Source organism: Gouania willdenowi, chromosome 18 (assembly GCF_900634775.1).
Source record: "Gouania willdenowi chromosome 18, fGouWil2.1, whole genome shotgun sequence".
Taxonomy (NCBI): Eukaryota; Metazoa; Chordata; class Actinopteri; order Blenniiformes; family Gobiesocidae; genus Gouania; species Gouania willdenowi.
The window spans coordinates 19,034,396-19,057,866 of record NC_041061.1 but is presented as its reverse complement, the minus strand read 5'-3'; the positions used below and the strand labels follow the sequence as shown (position 1 = coordinate 19,057,866).

Here is a 23,471-nt window from a genome sequence, read left to right as displayed (position 1 = left end):
AGGGGCCCTCAGGAGCAAAGTCTCTGGGGATGGGATTTCACAGGAGTTACGTGGCTCCTCCCCAAAATAACCTTCAATTAAATCACGTTCAAACCGCAATTATACTTTGTCGATATTTAGAAGTATCGCTTTTATTTTGTGAAAATCTGCAATGGAAACCCAGCTAGCTGTATGTTGCTGATAGCCATAGTCATAACAGAGCGGAGCCTCCTCAGGCAGAGGCCTAGGTGTGTGCTATAAGTGTACAATGGTATCTGGCCTGCCAAGGAGAGACTTCTGTAATTTAATATCAATGGGGAAACATCTAAATGGCATGCACAATTCCACATATACTGTATATATTACATATCAGTCCATTCAAATATACAAATTCAATTAAACTTTACAATATTATCAAGGGAAATTATGTTTATATCACATGACTACAGTCTTTTTTAATCACCAACCTTGGAATTGCTCACAAACAAACGCACAAGATTCTCTTAAAAGTGAGTCTGACATAATATGTTCACAAACAACGCAGGTTTAGCGGATAGAGAAGTACAAATACATTCAGACAACAGGCGGCGGTAACGCAAGGAGTCGGATGTCAACCGCCATAAAACACCACAGAAGAAGAAGAAACCGGAAGTTTGTTTTTTTGTATCAAGAAAATCTTCCCCGTTCTCTGCAGTGTGTCAGACTCTCTGCTGCTGCTTGGTGAATGATGTCTTTTGCTGTTTAACGACGCGCTGAAATTTTACTGGTGATTCAAAGCTATCTTTTAAAGGTAAGTTTTCGTTATTTTGAGGGTGAAAGAGTCCGACATGTCACTTATGATATGACGCCGTTAGCTTAGCAGAGCATTTGCTTGAAACACCAGCAGGCTAGTGTTAGCTTAGCTCTGTTGTGGGGCAGTATCTTCGCCAGAATTGATGAAACGGGAGACATGTTTGTAACCTGTAAACACTGATATAAAATACCACATCGGTATTATATCATTATTAACCTGTTTTAATACGTTGTACTACATAGCTTAAATTAATTTTCTACATTATTTTTGCTTTATATCCAGTCTTTTTTTTTTTTTTTTTTTTTTAATTTACATTTAATCTGTGTGATTAATGCACATTACTCATTGATCGGTATTCTTGACTGTTGCAATACATATTTGAATAGATTGCTATGTATAATGTGATAAACAAGTTAAATATATAATCTGTGATTCTATACATTGACTATCACTTGTAATTTAGAATACTTTTACATTTGTTATATAATAAAAACATTTATAAAATATTTATAATCTTCAAACTAGGGCTGGGCGGTATGGATAAGAACTCATATTTTATATTTTTTTTCCTCAAAATAGCGATTTACGATATAAATCTCGTTATTTTTTAATTCAATATAAGTTTTACACGAAAGACAATTCACTGTTAAATTTGTTAATGCAAAATGCCACAGGCACATTTATGAACAAACAGCTGCACAATATGTTCCACTTTTGGCTTTTGACTCTGTAAAGGACAGCATGTGTGAGTGAGTTCTGGTGTGGCTTGTTTAGCCAACCATGGGGTCGGGAACCCATTTGGGATCACGAGACACTGGGAGGCAGGGTTGCCAGATGGCTTGAAGAAACTAAGATTTTTTTTTATTTTTATTTGACTTTTTAGAATTTAAGCTTATTTTTGCTTATTTCTACCTTTTTCTGCAACTACACCAAAGTTGCCATATTGTAACTTTTTTTCATTCTTTTTTTCTTGCCATTTTTTGCTCCTATTAATGCGTTTCTGCCACTTCATCAAATTTTAAGGCCTTTTTTTGCATATTTTTTTTCCACTTTCAAGACATTTTCATCACTTATAAACCCTCTCCACCACCTTTCCCTCCTAATGTCACATATTTTGACCCATTATTGCCACTTTTAACCTCTAGTCACCATATTTCATGTTTAGTTTTGCCCATTTAACCACATTCAGAATTTGTCATGCCCATTATTTACCAGTTTATACTAATTGTTCTTACTTTTTAAATTACATTACCCCAACCCCCTAAAACAAGTATTTTAACATAAACTAAGCAATTACAAAAATGTATATATCGATACAGGTGATATTGTAAATTTCTATATTGCCAAAATAGAAAAATCAATATACAGGGTACACATGGTCATGAAATTCCTGAAAAGGTTATGGAATTTGAAAAAAACTATTTTCCAGTATTGAAAAGTGATGGAAGAATTTCACTCTTTTGGAAATATAGCCTATTTCGTTTTTTAAAATCCAACCTTTGCTGTTATTATGGGATGTTTAGCAAGACCCTAAACATTGTGTTGTACATGGCTTTTGACAAAACTGTTTGCTAAGTGAAATGGTAGTCTTATAATTAAACATGGTAGCTCTTTGTTAGTAGTTGTTTAATGTTACATCAAATAGCTGATGCGTCGTTATTTAAAAAAAAACGTTGCAAAATGGGCGTCAAAGGCTAATGCGCCCGTGTACGATACTATATGATGGATCAGTTATGGACACAACTTGAATTCCCTGTAGGGATGTAACGATTCACTCAACTCCCGATACGATTCGATTCACGATACTTGGTTCATGATATGATTCTCTCACGATTTATTTTACAAAATGGGACTGTAGACAAATGATGACTGAAAAATATTCCTTTATTTTTTGGGGGGAAAAAAACTAGAATATACTGTACTATTTTCCTTTTATTTTTCATTGTCCAAAGAATCCCTTGATAAACTGTTCAAAACAATGCAATTTAACTAAAAATAAATTTTGAATGAAAAAAATGAAGGAATAATACAAATAAAGAAGCCTATTAATTTAAATTCTGGTTCTATAGTAAACAATGTAAAACTGCATAATACTTTTTAAAAGTGCAACTGAAAATGTATTTTGTGCCTTAACAATTGGACTTTAAAAAAAAAAGTCAAAACAATGTCTTTATGTAATGTATTAGTTTGGACCAGCAGAGGGCGCTGGTAACCCTGTGTTCGGTTGGGATGCAGCTATTCTGTGCAGTGAAGAAGAGATGCAATGCGCTAGCAGACAGAGCTAATAGAAAAACGTGACTTTTACAGATATTCACGCAATATTACAGATATTCTTTCAGGGGTAAAGAGGTGAGGAATCATTTATGAACATGTTTAAGAGTAGAAGGCGGCCAGAAAGAATGTAGTAGCAGATTCCGGCCGCTGCTTACACTTCTGGACAAGAGAAGAGATAAATATATAGCGCCCTCTGCTGTTTTAAAAAAAGTACTGCGATTCAATTTTCAGAGCATTGATGTGAACCGTGATGCCTATGAATTGATTTTTAACTGCCTTACGATTAATCGTTATGTCCCTAATTCCCTGTGCTACATTTTTGCTACTAACCGTGGCACACTCACAGAGCTCCCTCTGTTACACTAGTACACTGGAAAGGCACGTTCATTTTTGGTAGAATTGATCTCAGCGGTTCAGAACTAAGTCACGGAAATTTCAGATTTGGTTAAATATTTTGTGAAAGTGTGAATAAAGTGTGGGAACCCTAAATATATTTTGAATCTTGATATATTGCCCAGCCCTACTTCAAACTCTGATTAATTAGGTCATTTAAGAAACAATCGTGTTGCCAGATTTGTGGCATTTGGCTCATTCTAAAAGCCTTTCTTGCTCTTGTGCTTTTTTAAATCCCACAGCTGCAACAACTATTATCCACTGACCATGACGGATCCGAGAAACCCAGGTATGTCTTCTGGACCACAGATGACCACGGGACACGCAGACTCCGCCTCACAGGCCATAGAGATGGATCCAGTCGAGTACACCCTCAGAAAGCGTCTCCCTCGGAAACTCCCGAAGCGCCGCAATGACGTCTACGTCAACATGAAGACAGATTTCCGGGCTCAGCTGGCACGTTGTCAGAAGCTGCTGGAAGGCGGGGCTCACAGGGAGATCTGCGTCCACGGCCTAGGCCTGGCCATCAACCGGGCCATCAACATCGCCCTGCAGCTGCAGGCGAGCAGCCAGGGGGCGCTGCAGCTCGCTGCAAACACCTCCACGGTGGAGCTTGTGGATGATCTCGAGCCGGAAGATCCTGATGAGGCGGGAGAACCCATGACGCGCACCCGCAATAACTCTGCTATTCATATCAAAGTGTTCTACCCTGACTCTCAGTGATGGTAAATAGCTCGCTTTGTGTTTGAGTTTGTTCTTTATGTCATATTTATGTGGACAAAGGAAGATCATAGAGCCTACTGGAGAGCAGAAAGAAGGCAAAGGACTTCAAGGAGGAGCAGACAGGTATACAGCGTGTATTCTGTAGTTATACCAGTGGATACCTGTGGTGAGCTCTCACATTTGTTATTTGTTGTATTCTTTATTTTTGAAGTGTGTGCATGCCTCGGAGAAACGGGAATAAGTGTCGGGAGAAACGGCTGTGGGATATAAGAAAGGTAAACATGGCCTGGCCAGATCCATTGTTGCAGGTGAATTTAGATTTAACTGCTGCATGTTTTTGGAGTTTTTTTTTATTCATTTATTTTTTAATAAACAGAATTGATAGGACTTTAAAGTTTGTGCTACTTAATTAAAAAAGGGGTTTTCCCTCCCCAGCAAAACAGGTTAGCATAAAGATAAACTAACCATGTAAACATTCCTGCAGGTTTAGTTTCACTGAATTTCCAACTCCTGCTAAAGGTTAAACAAAGTAAAACTACAGTAGCTCTTGGGTTTTGTTGCACAGCTCCTTGAATTCATTCTCACATTTTGTATTGAGACTTTCTATATGTTTTCTGATCTTCAGTTTCCCCTCTTTGTTGAACATAGTTAAAAAGGACTTCTTAAAAAAAAAAAGACATTCATTGAAAATATTTGAAGCTGAGAAACACTTGCTGTGTGTTGAGGCGTAACATGTGATGGATGAAACAAAAAGGAAGTTGTTACCTTATTTACAATGAATGAATGCTTTGGGTGGATTTTGTCAGTGTTGAAATAAAATTATCTGAATTAAAAATCATGTTTCTTTGACCACACGTGTACTTTGACTTTTGAGTATGCAACAGGTATTTTAGAAGCTGTGGTACATTAATTGTAAGGAGAAAAATAGTAATTAGACTGTATTGATCGGATATTGAAGTAAAAAAAATACTGTTTTAAAAATCGTGTGAAGAATTAAAGTTGAAATGAACAAGAATTGCTTTCTGAAACTCGATTTTTGGTTTCGTGGTGAATTATTGGCCACTAGATGTCAGTAGATCCATGTATTTGGAGAATTGACTTTGAAGTTGTCAGTCAGCATCTTAACTTTAATTTAGCCACATTGAAATGTGGGAAATGTTATATTCGTAGTTTTTCCCAACATTTGTCACAACGACCATGCTATGGAATTTTCCATATAAATTGTAAGCTTTTTTCAATGATATGTTTTTTGTTTTTTTTTCTAACTTAGGTAGTATCAAATTCCTGGCCCGGGCGCCAAATCCGGCTCTTAAAAGCATACAATTCGGCCCGTAGTAGAAAGTAAAAATGACAAAGAAAATATGAATCATTGGGTAAATGAAACTCAACAATATTTGCAGGTGCTCACAGTTTTGCTGGTGCTTATATAGCATGATTGCAGTCCTTTTTAATTTTAAACTGTGGAAAAAAGTTATTACAAAATCTTTTACTTTTCCTTAAAGGGGACATATCATGCTAAATCCACTTTTTTTAGCCCATAAATGTATTTTGTTGTATATTTAGAGTGCTTATAAGTACAGAAAAAATCAAATTAGTCTCTTCAGGTGCTCCGTAGATATCTTTATATTCTGTTTTGCTCATATTTTTCAATCCGTTTCGATTTTTCTATTCTCTATTACGTTTTTTGAACTATTACATCACAGTATTTGCAGCGGAACTGCCAAATTAGTACATCAACTCCAGGTCCAACACTTCGAGCAATCCGCCATTTTTATTTCTCGCTTTTATTTTGTAGTCCAAGCTCAAGGATGCCGAAGTTACGACAGGATAAGTCAAAATGTTGGGTTGTTGGATGTAGTAACCCACACGCTTCATTACACCGTCTCCCAGCATCAGAACCTTTTCAATGTGCCTGGTTGAGTTTTATTTTTCACAGAAATGTACCCACATCTGTGGGTAAGGTCATTTTTGTGTGTGCGAAGCACTTCAAGGATGACTGCTTCAGCAACCTCCGCCAGTATAAAGAAGGATTTGCCGAAAGACTTTGTCTGATTGAGGGTTCAATTCCTTCTGTCTTTGGAGACGACAAACAGAGCACTTCGGTAAGCTGTAAATAACGCTAAAAAGTGTGATAAGACGTCCCTGTCATTGTTTTGTTAGCATTAGCAGTTGCACCGTCTTCAGACTTCATATGTTAGCGCTGTGTGCTCATTTTCGATCCTTGATGATATGGCCTACGTGATTTAATTTAAGTCTAAAGTTTTCATTAGTCATTTCATTTTGCCGTTTTTGTCTTTGAAAAGACTCTTAAAATGCATTTTGTGATGTTAGCTTGGCGCTAGCGTTAGCTTGGTGCTTGTGTTAGCTCACTTGTTAGGGTTCTGCAGGTTCATCATCTTCATTTTCATCTCGCTCCGCCGGGTCAGACTCTGGCTCGAACATGTAAGGCTGGATGGACAAGTCTTCCGTTGTTGACATTTTGTAAATAACCTCTGCGCCGCTACATAGCCGTATCTCTTCTATCAAACTACAAAAATGGCCGAGCAGGGTGGAGTTGAACCGAGTGTCACCTGAAGAGGGGGCTGGGTATGGAGTGTCTCATTTGCATTTAAAGAGACCACACCAAAACGAGTTGCTCTCAGAAGCACATCAGAAAAGGGGTAGAAAAGGCGCCTGTGGAGCTATAATAATGAGGAATTCAGACCCAAGCAGTGCAGTTCCGCTTTATATAGACCACAGCTGTATGATTTATATGTAAAAAAGAAGGATTTAAAACCATGATATGTCCCCTTTAAATTAACATGTACCATTTCCCTTAATTAAATAGAAATTGGTCACAAAATCTAGGAAATTTAAAGTGACCCTGTTGGGACTGAAATCTGTCATTTATTGCTTGGCTATTGTCGGTTTCTTACATATTTTGTAGTTTATGTACCGGTATACGTAGAGGTGCAAACTAGGGCACAATGATGTTGAAATGACTCGTTTTCCCGCCTAAAATCTGTGGCCCACTTGACATTAAGCTGCTCTGTATTTGGCCCCTGAAGTAAAATGAAAAAAATAAAATATGTCTGTATAATCTTTTAAAAATAACAATGCTAGTAAGGCTCCATAACAAAGTACTACTTCGGTATCAGTGAATGGAATGGATGTTTTTTTTTGTTTGTTGACCTAAATAAAGGCAATGGGCAAACTTCCTCTTTCATCATTGAAAAACAAAACAACTTTTTCTTGTATTTAAATTCTCTATTAGTCACTGGGACAAACAATACAAAAACAGGAAAGAAAACATACAAAACATCTTAAAGCATCTTATTTCTACACAGGAGAGTATAAAAATACAGGAACAAACATGGAAGACCACTTAACAACTCCAAAACATTTGAGCGTTAATTTTTGTTTTTTTTTTTGCAGAAAACCTCCAAGTCGCAAGGCAAGCTGATTGCTGGCCTGTAGTTTTATGACAAACAACAGGAGAGGTGCAAGCACAGAGTTTGGAGGTTTTATAAACGTGTGATCCCACAGGATGTTGGTTGTAAGTTTCCGTCAATCAGCCTAGCAATCAGTGCACAGAGTCATCAAAGGGTGATGACGAACACAAAGCATCACCGGTTCTCATGCAACCTTCCTGTATGTGGAGCCTTTCATGGAGTAATCGTAGAAGTTACGATGGCTACAGGTCTATATATTATATTGTGTGTATATATATATATATATATATATAATATAGAGACCTGTGTATGTATTGATATATAAATTTAACAATCAAGAGCAGCGAGACATTGCAAAAATGTGCAGATGCCTTTTTCAATATGTTTCATGGCAAGTCATGTCCAAGAACTTATACATACGAAAGACTGGAACCTTTAAGTAGAAAATCTGTATAAATAGCAATTACACAAATGAACAAATATATCAAAATACTCAGTGGGAAAAAAATACATAATCACAAATTTCTCCATATGGCAAAGCTGGAAAATGTCAGAGGGTTAAGGGGTTCAGCCTCAATGCCACGTTCATTTTCACCTCTTTGCAGTGGTAAGGAATACGGATGCCCTTTCGCAATCTCATGATCCTCTGATTTCCTGGTACAATCAATAGGTCTGACTGTTGTACTTCACAATTTACTCTAGAGACAAATGCCTGGGTCAAACTCTCTGGAACCATACATACACACCCACGGAAACTTTCAGTCTTGACTTACAGACACATACATATCTATACATCCACACAAAGTGCAAGAGAGTGCCAGTAGTTATTGGAGCAGTGCTTCCCAAAGGCATTGTTTTTGGTCGGTTTGTGCTTCACTATGTCCACCAATCAGTGTCATCTACTCTTCAAGGTGCTATCTTCCTTGAACCATCCATTGCTTCTTGTCTTCATCAGGATTGCCGCTTCTTTCTGGTTCCACACCGCCTCCAACGAGCTGGCGTGCAGGTCAAGTGTTTTAAGTTCTTCCTCTTTTCTTCTGGAAACTGTACATTTGCGCCCCAGAGTAGGGGAATCGGCTAATCAGCTGACATCTTGCTGACAAGCCCGTGCGCCCAAAAGAAGGAGGCGCACTTTGCCTCGTAGAAAATTAATATGTACTTGAAGCAGCTCTGTTGTTGACGACACCCGCCACATGCCCTCAAGCTCCGCTGCACTTATGGGCGGGGTAAATTCCTGAAAAAGAAAAGAGAAATTTGTTGAATTTGAAAACAAATAACTCATTCAGCTTCGATTTAATGCTGCAGGTCTTTATAACTCTTAAGTGTCTCATGAGATTTATCAGATTCTCTCTTGCCAGCAATGAAGTCAGTAACTGAAGACTATTTCAATAGTTTTTTTTGCCACATACAACACAAAGACAGAGACAATTACGCAGGACAGAGGGGGACAAGCTCCCAGACCCCTTCGGGAGGAGGCCTGCCCTCCAGGTTTAAGATGTAACCAATACAGTGAGGTCCATGATTTCCAACTGTTACTGTTGTCAGTCATGTGTTATATGAATGGGATCTCCTGCCCAATCCACCACCCAAGCACCTAAGGCTGTTATTAAAAAAGGGGGAGATGAATTAAATTATAATAATAGAGTATAATATATATATGCATTAACACATACATGGTGAGAAGAGGAAAGAAAAACTGGAAATATTTAAAAAAAAAAAAAAAAATGTATTATCGCTATTGTCATCCTTAACCCAGCCTCTCCACCCTGTAATGTACTGGTTTATTTTTATATTATTAATAATACTAGTGTTAGGGAAATAATAGTAATGATAGCAATACTAAAAATGTGGATAATATAAACAAAGATAACAGCAAATTACAACATTTAAAGTGTTCCTAAACAACAGAGGCAATCATAATAGCCAGAATCATGAGCGGATGACAGCAAGGGAGATTGTGGGATAAGCAGTTGTGCCACAAAATGAATAGTTGGAAATGTACCAGTATGTGCTTGTGTGAGGTTTAGTGGCTAGTAAAGGTGGGGAGTGGTGATGTGGTTGTACAAGAGATGTGAGGGATTAGGTGTCTAAGAAATCTATGAGCGAGAGCCATAGTTGAGTGAGTTCAACTTTTCAAATGATTAGTTGACGAGTTGGGTTTTGTACTACAATATTACATTTGTTTTGCTCATTAAAGCTATTGGTTCTTGCATTCTTTTGGACATTTACCTCCACCAAAGCCTTCAATTTACCATGAAAACTTTAAACCTTTACATTTCTGATCATTTCTGTTCTGCATCCCACAATTGGAATGAAATTCAAACAATCACTGCATGCTTTAAGTGCTGACAAGTAGTCTTTGTGTTTGGAATGAGGCTAGGTCAACTCTAAATATCAAGTCCAAAGAGCTGTTGGTATCAGTTTAGCAAGCAAGCAATTTTTAGGCCGGGCTACCAGACTCAAAACGCCACTCACTTTGTTCTTGTTGTTGTTCTTTTTCTTGTTGTTGTGTACACTAGTTAAAATCGATACTCCTCTGTTCTTCGAGAACGGATCGGGCTGAAATTTGGTAGGTATAATCTATGGATGTGTACGCATCGACACTCAGAGCCCGATTTTTGATTTGGGGCCCGAAAAGGAAAAAATCTTTCTCATTTATTTGCGAGCTAAATATTACGACGGTCGGTGAAACCAAATCATTGGCACATACCAATATATATAAATGGGGCCCATTACCCCGTATTTGTCATGGGGGTGCCAGGGTGACCAAATCCTTGACACATACCAATATATAAATGGGGCCCATTACTCCGTATGTGCCATGGGGGCGCCAGGGGGCCCTCGGGGGTCCCATTTTTCAAGTGACTACTCCTCCGTTAATGCTCGTTGAATCGGGCTGTAATTTGACATGGATATTCTATGAGCGGATGTCAAGAGCCTTTCGGAGACCTTTTTGAAAGACCCTTTTCTGGTCATTTCAAAATTTATCATAACATAGTCGGGTGATGTATAGTTTAAAATGCAATTCAATGTAGATTACGATTAAAGGTTGTACAATTTCATTTGTTTTACTGATTTCATTTCAGTTATTTAACTGAATTTTCGGGGACGTGGTACCGGTCGTAGGTAGTCAGAACTTGTCAGGCCAAGATGTTAGTGAAATAAATCAGAGAGCAAAACCCTAAAGCCAACCAGATGGTTTTAATATTTTTAACAAGGAGAAACGCAACAACGCAACTAACAATTGGCCTGATTAAGAACTCTGGAGGATACCAATGTATAGTAACTTTGTAGCAACACTGATAAAGCTTGAAACCATTTTCTGCAAGAAACAAACTTGCAACAGGATGATGCTAAACAAACTTCATACAGCCTAGCAGTTCCTTACCTGGATGTTGAGACTGCGCAGCACTGCAATGATGCTTGGGAGATTTCTAGTGATGTTGTCTATGTGGCTTTGCAGTGCTGTGTTGGTGACAGATGTCCGGAGTGTGTTTAGGGCCTGCTGCAAAAGCCATAAACCAGCCTGCACCTCGTGGGCCTGTTCTTGTGCCTTGCCATTGAATCAAACAGAGGAAAAGAGTTGCACCATGCAATTAACATCTATCTATAAAGCAAAGAATCTCTGTCTGTGTGTGTATCTGTGTCTCAAATATATCTGCAAATCAGGCTCAGATTGACCTGAGACTTTCAACATGGCTGCTGCTTGGTTCAAAGGTGTGCAACGTCAGATTTGTTTGGACTGCAATGATACGTTCATAAATTATTTAATAAATGTGTCCACCGGGAGCGGACAATTTTTAAAAATTTTAAAACTGATGACATCACTGTGGATTAAGCCTTTGCTAGCTTTAATCACACGGCACAGTTGGCCGGGTTAAAGGCAGGCTGTGGGCAGCGAGGCAGAGGGCGGACGGTGTCCGGCCGGGGGTAGCCTGTCCCGCAGCTGGGACGCCACCCGCGTGTCTGTGTGTCTAGCACACGCAGCTGGCCAGGCAGAGGCTCTGTGTCGGTGTAGCAGAGCTGAGACTGGGGGGCTTGAGGAACGGTGCTTCACGGCCAGCCCGTGGCATCCCAGCCAACAGTGACTTTTTGCTCGCTTTGGGTGAACCGTGTGTGTGTGTGTCGGCAGAGCGCCAACACAATGTCTGTTTAATTCAGAATGAAATTTGCATTAGGAATTAAGTGTTTACAAGGTCAGTTTAAAGAGGATTGAACTTTTATTCTGGTTTAAAGAAGAATTAAAGCTTCCATGTAAACCATCCATGAAAAAGCTACTTAACCTCCCACTTTTCAACAGCAAGACATACTTCCTACGGTCACTGCACTAGTTAATGCAATGAAAGACATTGATTCCACACACGGTATAGGCATCCTCTAGAACATTTTTGGACTTAATAGTTTTGAGTTACTTACATTTTTTCCCTCCCAGACATCAAAGTCGACAGTGGTTTTAGGAACTGTGACTTCTTCTAACAAGTCACAGCCTTCCTTACACGACTTCTGAGAAAGCAAGGAAGAAATAAAGTCTGTCTTTAGGGCACCATCATCAGCTGGTTCAAACATTTATGTCTCAGGACCACATTATCAATACAGCTGCCTCAACGTGTTGTTAGACCATAGAGCATGCATACATTTTAATCTCACCATAGCGACTTCTGCATCTCGTGCCTCTTGTATAAAATGGTTCAAGACCCTCAGGTCACAGATTGGCTTCAGTGGGGACGGTAGGCCTGGCCGGGTCCACTCCAGTACAATTAACAGGAAGGCAAGCAGTCCTGCTAATACAGATAAAACATAGGCCCAAGTTAGGTATGAACAGGTTGGTATGCTTCAATGACATAGGCAACAACTGAGGGGATAGCAGACAATGCTTTTCCAGATAGGTAGGCTTTATTTCAGGCTCATAGTCCATATTATAAACAGACAATATATACTGTACAAATCACAGAAAAACCTAGTCTAATCCTAAAGGAGTGCCACCTGAAGAGTTTGCTAGAAGGAGCCATGTGGTCATTGTTTAGAGATGTTGCACTACCTACCAAAGTTAGAAAACGTAGTTACTTGAGCTACTGTTGGATTTTTTTATATCTCAAACCACTCACTTTTTTGTTCCCTGTCTTTAATTTTTGTGGCGACACTAAAAAATTGTCATGCCAGAACTTCCCAATTGACCTCACCACCCCTTACCACTTTTAAAAGCACATAAATCGGTCTTATTTTGAAGCTTTATTCAGCTACATGTTTACCAAAAATTACAATGATTCATGAGATTAGCTATTTCAATGATCAGCTAAGCTAAGCAGCTTAAAGCCATGTATTGATGGTAAGGTTAACCTGAAGGCTTGGTTAATCAGAAAAGAAAAAGCAGTTTGAGAACTTATCCAGTGTCTTTAAACATGGATCTTTGCTGACACACAAAGCCAAATGGTTTTAACATAATCCTGCAGGTGGAGCATTTACATTTGTGTTTCTTCTTGCTTTTTTGTCCAACAATTGGGGCTTTTCAGAAATATCTTAAGTCTGATAACCTTTAGATAGCTTTGCCTTTTTTTTTTTTTTGTGGAACTATGATAGCTTGCCATCAGCGCAATTCCTCTTTTAATTTGTGAAATATTCGATGGCCCGCAGCGGTAGTGTAGTGGAAGTAACTGCATTGCCAATTAAAATGCATTGCAAAGCATGAAATGCAGCATTGTAAAGCATATGTTCAGAGAGCCAATTGAGAAATATGCTCGTAGAAACAGCCAATATTTTAAAATTTAAAAATTTAATTGTGCTCTGGCTTTAGGGTAATGTCCTACACTTTCTCAGTAAACAAATATGCCCAGAACCCCGACCCAGCAAAAAGACCTCAGAAAGTATAGACTTATGCATTGTATACCTGAAAGGCATTAGTGGCCTTTATAGTTCACCATTGGCTTTAGGAGCTGTGCATGATTATACAAATACATTCTTTAAGAGACGACTGTACTGTGACCTGAGTGAAAGCCTGTGAAACAGCAGTTTACCAGTGTTTTTCTATCATGCTTTTTGATTTTGTGTCATTCAAACAACTACATGCATAGTACACACATAACCACTTCAACTATTTTATGCTTCGTGAAATTTTTTGTTAAAACTGTTTAAAATTTACAAAGCATCAGTAAGCATTGTTTTTTAAATGGTTGCTGAAGAACCATGTTATATTGGGTTCTAAGATCAGTTAGATAAATAAACTTTCTACAAGCGAGTGTGACGGAACCATAATATGTATTTAAGGCATGACTCAGGCTAAACTACACAATTTGCCAATGTGAGTGTTATTCTTGGTCATGTGGGCATACAGGCTTGTTCCTCCATGCCAAGTACTGAATGCACTCATTCACTGCAGTTGTGACCAAAAGTGTGGTAGGAAGTACAGATCATCTTCTATGTCTGCAAGAGAATATCATCTGTATGTTTACCTTGGAAACACCCAGATGACATATTTCTCTAATATCAGACTGCTGCTACCACTGAGAGCTATTCAGAGAAATAAGGACAAATTCCAGGCAGTAGTACATTCGTGTGTGTTTTTTAAGAGTTCAATAGTTTGATTAGCTTAATCGTACTGCTCACTTTTCAGCACATGCCAGATATATCAGTAAGTAGGATCAGTCATTCTCTACATATACTGTATATATGAGTAAATTACACTATCGCCTATGTAAAAATCATTTTGATTTATACCTTATTTTGTATTAAAATACTTGTTTAAGGAGTTGCTGCTTTTGCTACTTCTCAGAACAACATAAAAAGCACAGTTAAATTACTGAGCCACACAGGCCAATTAATGTGCCTGTGTAACATTTTCCATCAGCAAATTTTACCGAGAATTGTCTTTTTGGTAATACTTCTTTGAGTCAAAAATATCAAGATCTTTATTGTATATTGCTTTTTTGAGAAAAAATATCGAGAGATGAATTTTCGTCTATATTGCCCAGCCCTAACATACACTAAATGAAGTTGAAAAAAAATCTTGATTCCGAATACACCCTAACTAATGCTTTGGCTCTTCCAATTATGTGAGCCTTTTACTTTGATGCTTAAATAGCTGCAGTATATGAAGACAGAGGGGCGGAGTCACTAAGATCTGAAATAAAGAGTGGTAAACCAGTTGCGTCCCTAAATCCTTTGATGATGCAATTTCCTCACCTGCTGTGAGGAATTCACTAAGATTGCAGCAATTATTAGTGCGCGTGCAGAAGTGGTGCAGACCCCCTTTATTCAAATGATCGTTATGCTCGTTCAGTGTGGAGACTTGAGTGCACAGAAGCACACGATGAGATTTGAGAAAGTTAAATTGGAGGCAGGTGGACTTCTCTGTTTGCTGCACAAACATTTAATAATGTAGAAAACTAAATAAACAAATAAAAGTATTTTTTTCCCCTAATTTAATGCGGGTGCTCTGTCAGGTCCTATTATTTTGTTCTGATTAGTCTATGAAAAATAGGCTGATTTTGACAGAAACTGTGCTATTGATCTGTTGATGCCATTGATCTGAGTTAATGCAGCAACACAGTCTGTCAATCAGTCAGCACCATTTGAAGATGGATCTACTGACCATCATCAGCATGTCTGACCTCCTGAGTAGCGCTGTGTCACCACACTCTCAGATGTGAACATTGTGCCATCACTGCGTAAATTACACATCTGATCAGCTGATTCTGGCCTGATGCCCCTTCCATCAACGCGACACCAGAGTTTAATGGTCAAAACATCACTGAAGCAGTGCGTCCATAGCACACACAGCATCCTCTCTCCACCGCAGCGTCACCAGACTCACAACACTCACCGCAGCGGGTGTGCAGCTTTTTCTCTCCCTCACACACACTTCACTCAGTTTATTTTCTCATTCAGTGGCTGTTAATATTGACTATTGTTTTATTTGAATGATTTTCTTGTAATAGAAAGGTTCACTGGAGCCTTTTTTCCCATCTCCGCTGTGTTTTGTCAACATTTACTGCAGCGGATCTCTGCGTGTGTGTTTGCGCCTGCTTTTCACTCGTACTGTTTTCCGGTGCTAAAACAATCACTGCAAACGGTTCCAGATTTGATGAATTGCATTGCGCTCACTGCATTAATTTATTTGCATGTCCTCCTCCCATTTTTTCACGCCCCTTAAGAGATCCGCATAATTTACATATTCATCAGAGAGATTGAGGGCGCATTCTGACGCTCTGAAGACGCACAGTCCTGATTCCCTGGAGTTTGTACTCCTTATTAGCACATGGAGTGACGTTTGCACACGTTTTAATACCCCTAAACCTTTAGTGAATCCGCTCCTGAGTATAGTCAGCCCATTATCACAAAAATGATTTGATGTAATTTTTCATGCGCTGCAATACGCTCTACTCGTATTTCTTGTTCTGTAGAGACATTTTTTTTTAAATCTTACTGCTCAGCAAAAAACATTTTGTGCTACGTGACACGATTTATTTTTGTGTCAAGGAACACAAACTTGTGTCGAGCTGCATGGAAAAAATTGCAAACCTATGTATGTCAATAAGATTCATTACCTAAACCCTTAACTCTTACCCGGAATAAAGTCAAGAAAAATAACTTCCAATTGAAATACTTGAATTTGTAAGTCGTGTAATGCAGCACAAAAGAAATGCAGAAATTATGTTGGCACGCACGAAAAGAGAAACATTCTTCTCAGAGAGAGTATCATGCTTTATGGGCCTCCATGGATCTTTCTGATCTAGTTATGACATTTTGACTTTAGTTTATCCATAGATTTCTGTGCACTATTCCTCATGCTATACACCTTGATCCATGGTCTCTTTTCAGATCCCTTTTTAAAGTATAAAACCCTTGGTGGCCTTTAAATGTTCTCATCAAGGCCAAACGCCAATAAGAGCTGTTAACGTCTAAATCACATAACGCCCTGATATAAAGGGCACTATCATTGACAAATTGATGCCCACACAAACAAATATTAAAAGTATTTTCTGTGTACTCCGACATTCGTTAACTATGTGTATGTGACTCAGCTTGAGGATTATCAGTGACCTTTTCCCCTTTAGTGTCCCCTACATAAGAATGAGTCACTCTGAAGCGTGCACACATGCTCGCTCTATCAACTTTCTCACCATGGCGGTGGAATTTGCAACCCCGGACTGCAGCCAGATTGAAGGTTCACGGCTTTTGTCTGCCAACATCAGCCAGCAAACACTGCTTTGCTATTTTAGAATCGAACTAAGGTGTTGACAAGAGGTCAGCACTTTGGACCATGCTATGCTTCAAACCAGGGATTTTGACAGGTGCTTCAGCCCGTACATGAGAAGACACGTTTTTAACATGTGTTGCTGGGCTGAATTAAGGCTACATCAACGCAGAGATCTTTTTTTGTTTGTTTGTTTTGGGCTTTTTTAAGTCTCTAAAAGTTCCCACTAGCTAAATGAAAGTTCCTGCTTCCACAGACACCAAATAATGCAGAGATGCTGCAGTAGGTTCTCCGGATCTGTTTGAGGTGCTGTAACATTGCTACAAGATACAACACAAATACATGTAGTGTTGGGGGTACGTGAAAAAAATAAATAAAAACAGCGTGACACCATTGGAAACTAGAATATAAATAGACCAGTACTCAAGAGCCTCCATGCATTGCCACAAATTACACATTGGCATCTGTAAGACTACCCTCTAGCAGTAACAGATAAATCACATCAAAAAAGCACAAATATGACGAGAGCTGCATTGCTTTGCACAAGCCAAACGTGCTTGAAGCCCTTTGGCAGCTTTGGCAAACATGAAAACAAAAGACAGAACAAGACTTTACGTAGAGAACAATTTCAGACTCAGACTCTCTCAAATTCAGCCAAATATTGCAGAGTTCTGTGCATCCTCACCCTTCTCATTAACATTGTAGCGAGTTGTATTTCACAGTTTCAGGGTGATAAATATGTTGCATTACTGCTATATGTTCACTGAACAAATGTTTGGTAGATTTCTTTTCCAAAACAAAAAGATTGTTTCTAAGTGAAAATGCAGTAGGCTAATTTATTAAATAATTTGAGTGATGATTCTGAATAACATGTTTTATTGTGTAGATTCATGTTATATTATTCATCAACAAGATAGATAAAATTCAGGGACAATTTTCACTGTAGGGTTACATTCTATATGAAATGACTGTGCAGGATTAGGGTGTGCATGGCTTCAGGTTAAATGTCTGAAGGGGCACGGGACTGTGAAATGTTTGGGAACCACTGGCCTACAACATTTGAAGGCAATAATGCTAATCGTTGGATTAAAAATTGCAGTAAAAAAAACCCAGCAAAACCAAATCTTTAGGTTAACAGTTTAGATTCAGATAGACTCTTAAGACAGCACCTCTAACACCATAGTGTGCTGCAAAAACATGGAAGACTACCGGTAAGTAGAAGATGCACGTGTCACTTAAGCTTGAAATGCTTTGTCGCCTATTGACATTTTGAGTTGTCCCGCATGACAAAGTCCAGAGTTGTAAAAACGTCTTTGTCAGATGACAGGGGTATGACTTAATTTCCTTTTCCTTGCTGCTGGAATTCCTGATAGCTGTTTAACTGCATGACCCTCTCTGCTTTGTTCTGCTGACATGTATGAGACAGCTACTCCAAAAACTGCAGATACAGCTTCAACACCAGCTTCCCAGTCTGCTGTATCATGCTTTAAGTTCAGATGTATTCACCAACTCAACAAGACAAGTAAACAATCTGCACAGCATTTCTCCCTGAAAGATTACAGCAAAGGTATTGACTAACAGCAAGGGGAATAACCTAATTTCAGACGCAGTAGGGACGGTTTTCCATGATCACTGATGACAGAAATCACTGAATTCACTTCCTTGAACTAAATGGTTAAATGCGTAGCAAAGAGACAGAAATGTCCATTATTAAGAAAAATCTCGCAATCTTTTGCGGATTCCCGGAGTTCACCTTCTGAATTAGAAATAGCTATATGACAAAAAACTAAACCTTCACCTGTTTTGACACATGCCCATGGTATTTCTCACCAAAAAAAGGGTTGCTAAATGTCCAGCAAATGAAACAAACCTCTTACGCTACGTAATCTTGCATGATTACAGCATGACATTACCTTTGCAAAGCTGAAGCGTAGAAATATAAAATTAATAGCAATAGTTAACTCAATGAACCCAGTGAAGCATGTTTGGCAAGTGTAATAGCCAGTAAGAACATCTGATTAGGGAAAGCCAATACAACTGAAAAAAAATAAATAAAAATGAAATGGATAAACTTAGAATTGGAAAAGCTTTTAAATGGAAAATCTGAGGCTCTAAAGCTGGAATAATCCAACATGCTCTCACAGAGGGGACAAAAGAACAAGTGTCAGGTGTACACCCTGAACAGGTTGGCAGTCCATCACAGACCTGTCCAACACTGTTTAACTTCACTGATGCACATTAGGATCAAATGTTTGTAGAAAAAAAAAAAACTTCTTTTTTTTCATCATCACTCTTTAAAATATTGGGGAAGGCCACATTTAAAATAGAACCAACCTGTTCAAAATGAGATGTCATTCTTTATACAGTATGTGCGCATGTTTTTGAAATGAGGGAGGAGGCAAATGCACAAAGAAAGAAAACCTATACACTGATGGAGAACATGCAAACCCTGTTCTATTGGGGTATCTTGCTTTCTGAAGATTTCTTTAAATGAAACCTAACAGTGCTATTCGATATCATACTGTATTTGTGCTTTCAGCTAGAATTTGGCACACAATTTTGAATGAACACAATAATAGTGTTTGGAAAATAAATGTCATGTTGATGTCGAAATGTGACTCTGATTCAGCAAATTTGTTCAAAATCTATCCAAGGAGTTGTGTGTCGTGCCCGGTGGTGAACAGTTGGAGCTACGTAGATAGATTGCATCGGTATTCATTTTGACAGAAAATTTTGATTAAGTTTTAGCCATAATCTTTCGACTAAAATGCAACTTAGCTTTAGTCAAAATGTAGTCATCAGAACTATTTCAGTTATAAACTAGTTTCAAGATTCTTGCCAGCGCTGTTGAGCGTAGGGGTCCCCTACCGTGTGATGTTGCCCCCTACGGTGTGTTTCAACTAGCGTAGGGTGCTTTTCTGTTGTTTATTTCCTTTTTTAATCGGTGCAGTCATATAAATTGTTGCACACTTTGGTATAAAATGGACCTCAAGGCGTGATTGTGTTGTTTAAACTATTTTTAATCTGCATAACCGGGAAACATACATCTACTGCACCTTCTATTTAATAAAGGCGATTTTCTGGGATGCTCCCGTCTTTGCCTGAGGACCCCTGCACCCACTTAGCTGTTGCCTGTGTGCATCCTCCGCTTGATAACCATCACAATCACAGTTCTTCGACCGGATGTAGCGTGTAGCGGCACACGAAGCTGCTCGTCATGTTTATGACTCGCAACAGATCATTCTACACACGCGCACTGATGTGAATACTGTCAGATTGAAACGGGTTCGGGCTTAAAGAGACATCGCCTTCATTCGGGTCGGGCGAGTTCGGGCTGTGTCCTGTCGGGCTCAGGCCGGGTCAGGTCTTTTTAGGCCCAATTAAAGCTCTACTGTGTTCATCCTCCGCTTTCTAACCAATAATCACTGTTGGTGTGCATTTATAATCTCAAAATAATGAGTTTGGGGCAGGAGCCATAACAAACCCAATATTATTGCGGGTCCCACATAATACCCAATTGAAAAATGGAAAGCGCATCTTCGAATCAGTCTTTTAAATAAAATGTTATTTCTTGTCTATACAGTATCTGAGTATTTATTAGTAGAGGACCGATACCAAGCATGAGTAACTCCATTCATCATGACCCTTCAACAATTCAACAAATAACTTTTGACTTTAAAGTGAGCAAGTGACAAAGATTTAAAAAAAAAAAAAACTTTAGCTTTATTTCACCAAATTTTGCCCGGACCTCCCTACAAGACACGCGTCGACAGCACTCGCTCGCGTACCTCGCGATCCCCCTACGCTGTGAAAAATTCCTGGTGAGAACCCTGAGTTTTAATCAAATAAATGACATTAAGATTTATTCGATGAAATCTGTCAGTTACTGTCGACTAAAATATAAAGCATGAAATATGTTTGGTTTTTTTGGTTTTTTTAAAGATTCAACCTGATATGGTATTGTATAAATGTTTGTTTATACACAGACACATTTAATGTGATCAGATGACTTACTGGCTAAACCGATAGTTTTGTTTTTATTTTGAAAATATCAATATATTTTGATACAAATGTCGTTCATATCACATTGTCATAGTCTCGTTATTGTCACTACACAAATCTGTCGACGTAAACTATGACAAATATTTTTAGTTTGAATGAACACTGGATTGCATTTTCCCTAATTTGGGGGGGTGGGGGGGGGGATCCCAGGTTTTCTAGATCCTTCCCTGACTGAGCAGAGCAAACTTTTTCAGTTTCATCTGAAACTGAAGTTCCATGAGCTGTTACGCAGATGCGCGTGTGTACGTTTGCCCTCAACGCGTCTAACAACAGAAAACAAATCAATCCTGATGAAGAGATGATGTTAATGCGTGAGTCATTAATGCGCACACAGATAGAAATGCACACACACACACAGAGAGAAAGAGAGTAAAAGGATCCTTTGCTCTTACCTCTACCTGTTTTCTGCAACATTCGCAAACAGGTGCAGCATCTTTTAAACACATCGTGAAAGAGCAGCGCGCAGGACTCACGTTAAAGTCCAGCACGTAACCAAAGCGCGCGGCGGTCCGTGCGCCACGCTGCTCCGCGTCCAAAGCCCGGTGACTGTGAGCTGCTGGAGAGAGCAGTCCCTATAAAGCACACTCTGCATCACTGCTGGCTGATGGCTAAAGCTTTTATTTACCTCCCCTCTGAGGAGAGAGCGATTACGCGAGGACGCGCCCTTTCCCCCTTTTTTTTTTTTTTTTTTTAAACATGGTGAGCTATTAAACATCAACCAGTCCTGCGCGCGTAAAGCGTGAAATTAGACTAACAACTAAAGCTGGTCTGGAGAGGGGAGAAAAATGACGAAGGCATGCCCATAATAACTCACTGGGAGACTCCATTGCGGTATCCGCAAAGCCCCTCACTGGGTCCTGGAGGTTTGGCCCATAGGTCGGTCTATTGGCCATTAATTGGAAACGAAGCTGTTTTGTGGATCACTTGTTCACTTATCCGGTAGGTGTTTCTAAAAAAAAAAAAAAAAAAAAAAAAAGGACAAAAGCCATGCCTTTTGATATTTTTTTTTATCATTATTGATGACCAAAAAAAAAAATAGTTACATTGTTGCTTTGATGTAACTTCACCAAAAGTGCTTTCTTTCATTTTTATCCAAATAAGAGACTATCCCTGTTTATGAAAACACGCGGACTAAAAAGCACAGAATGTCTCTCAAAACACTTCCCATTCATTGTTCTGATGCTCTTTGTCTTTTCTGCAAAACTAATCTTCAAAAACAGAGTAGTAGGCTTGAAAAGAATAGAACAGCAGTTGTGTATCATTGTGCATATTAAAACTCAGTGCTTTCTGACTCCGTAATGGGTAATAGGACGTTGATTTAATCAACTTCAAACTATCTCGTTTCAACTGTTTCAAATAATCTGATAAGAGCTGATAAACCTCCATTGTTTCCCAGTTAATACGTGACTTAGGTTTACCCATCTTCCTCCCCCTTCTCCTGCACTCACACACATCCTCGCGACTCCTTCAAATCTCTCCCTTTGCACTCAAATGCCCTCAAGCCATTGTAGGGTTTCGTCCCATACAATATTCACTGAAGTAGACTATTGTTCATCTAACAACCATCCATAGAAGTCCAAGTTTCATCAAGATAGTCTTTGACCCTCAGTGCAAAAAGTCTCCAACAAGTGCCAACCAGTTTCCGATCAACACACTGATATTCTTTGGTTTTCCATGCAGTCATTTCTCCTTTCCTAATCCAGCTTATCTCTGTGTTTCAAATCAAGGAATTGTCACGGGCATGGCCACTTTAGAAGGCATTCCAGGAGCAATTACCAATCCCAAATTTGGTTGACTTTTGAACACTTGTTCGGGATCAGTATCTTCCCGAGAATTGATAACCAGAACCACAAATAAAGGCATCACATTCTGTTCTTGTCCTTCCAATGGAATTATTTGTGGTCAGTTTAATACGCTGATAAATCAAAGAGACCATGATCACATGGTTAAGTTCATCAACTTTAGCTGTGGAGAATCTTTGGCACTCATTTAGATGCTTAAATGATACAGTGATGTCCATCTTTATTTGTGGATCCAAATGGTATACATGAAATGGGCATTTGTCTCATTTGAACTCCTGAAGGCCAAATAAGGAGAATTCAGCATTTAGTATCTAACCAATCTGAACATTACTCATTTTTTGATTTTTTTTTTTTTTTTGTTGTTTTATGTGTTTTAGGTTGACATTTTATGCGTTTTTTTTATGTCATCCATCAGTTTTTTTCTCTCATTGTATGTATTTTCTTTGTCGTTTTTAATGTGTTCTTGTAGATTTTTTCTCCTATTTTGTGGATCCTTGGTATAATTTAGTAGTTCTTTAATTTTTTTTAGTTCTTGGTGTCATTGAGTATATTTTTCTCTCATTTTGCATGCTTTTGTCATTTGTGTGTTTTAGCTGGTGTTTGATGTATTTTATTCTATTTCCATTTTTTTTTTGTTCTTTTATATTCTTCTCTCATTTTGTGTGTTTTTGTTGTTCTTTGTGTGTCTTAGTTGTGATATTCTATATTTTATATTATTTCTGCAGCCATCTTTGCTGTCATGTGAACAAAATCTAAATAACACAGTAAAAACAGCTGACTTTAAAAAAAAAAAAAAAAAAAAGCACTAAAATATTGCTCAAACG

At 38.6% G+C, this 23,471-nt stretch overlaps 2 protein-coding genes across 5 annotated transcripts; one reads left to right on the top strand and one right to left on the bottom strand.

Annotated features, from left to right (window-relative positions):
- The first annotated feature begins 620 nt into the window (after positions 1-620).
- On the top strand, positions 621-5,177 carry pop7 (POP7 homolog, ribonuclease P/MRP subunit). 2 transcript variants are annotated; one of them, XR_003676128.1, is made up of 3 exons: positions 621-769; positions 3,682-4,285; positions 4,374-5,177. XR_003676128.1 is itself a non-coding variant. In XM_028474796.1 (2 exons), exon 2 carries the CDS (start codon positions 3,707-3,709, stop codon positions 4,160-4,162), a length of 456 nt encoding a protein of 151 aa, XP_028330597.1. In that variant the 5' UTR covers positions 621-769; positions 3,682-3,706; the 3' UTR covers positions 4,163-5,177. The 2 variants fall into 2 exon arrangements, 1 of the variants encoding a protein (XP_028330597.1); XM_028474796.1 differs by having other exon boundaries at positions 3,682-5,177.
- A 2,490-nt stretch (positions 5,178-7,667) lies between these two features.
- Positions 7,668-21,738, bottom strand: epoa (erythropoietin a). Of its 3 annotated transcripts, none has more exons than XM_028474700.1 (5): positions 21,660-21,738; positions 12,241-12,371; positions 12,010-12,096; positions 10,982-11,146; positions 7,668-8,827 (listed from the first exon to the last, which is right to left on the bottom strand). In XM_028474700.1, exons 1-5 carry the CDS (start codon positions 21,736-21,738, stop codon positions 8,675-8,677), a joined length of 615 nt encoding a protein of 204 aa, XP_028330501.1. In that variant the 3' UTR covers positions 7,668-8,674. The 3 variants fall into 3 exon arrangements, with proteins under 3 accessions (XP_028330501.1, XP_028330502.1, XP_028330504.1); XM_028474701.1 differs by lacking the exon at positions 21,660-21,738 and adding an exon at positions 21,238-21,424 and having other exon boundaries at positions 12,241-12,374; XM_028474703.1 differs by lacking the exon at positions 21,660-21,738 and adding an exon at positions 21,238-21,424.
- Positions 21,739-23,471: the final 1,733 nt, after the last annotated feature.

Bases quoted from the DNA above. Each gene is read 5' to 3' on its own strand.
- pop7 (XM_028474796.1), top strand. From the start codon at position 3,707: ATGACGGATCCGAGAAACCCAGGTATGTCTTCTGGACCACAGATGACC.
- epoa (XM_028474700.1), bottom strand. From the start codon at position 21,738: ATGGCCAATAGACCGACCTATGGGCCAAACCTCCAGGACCCAGTGAGG. The intron at 12,372-21,659 runs GTGAGTTATTAT...CTGTATTAGCAG, and splicing joins TACCGCAATGGAGTCTCCCA to GACTGCTTGCCTTCCTGTTA. The intron at 12,097-12,240 runs GTGAGATTAAAA...TTGCTTTCTCAG, and splicing joins GAGATGCAGAAGTCGCTATG to AAGTCGTGTAAGGAAGGCTG.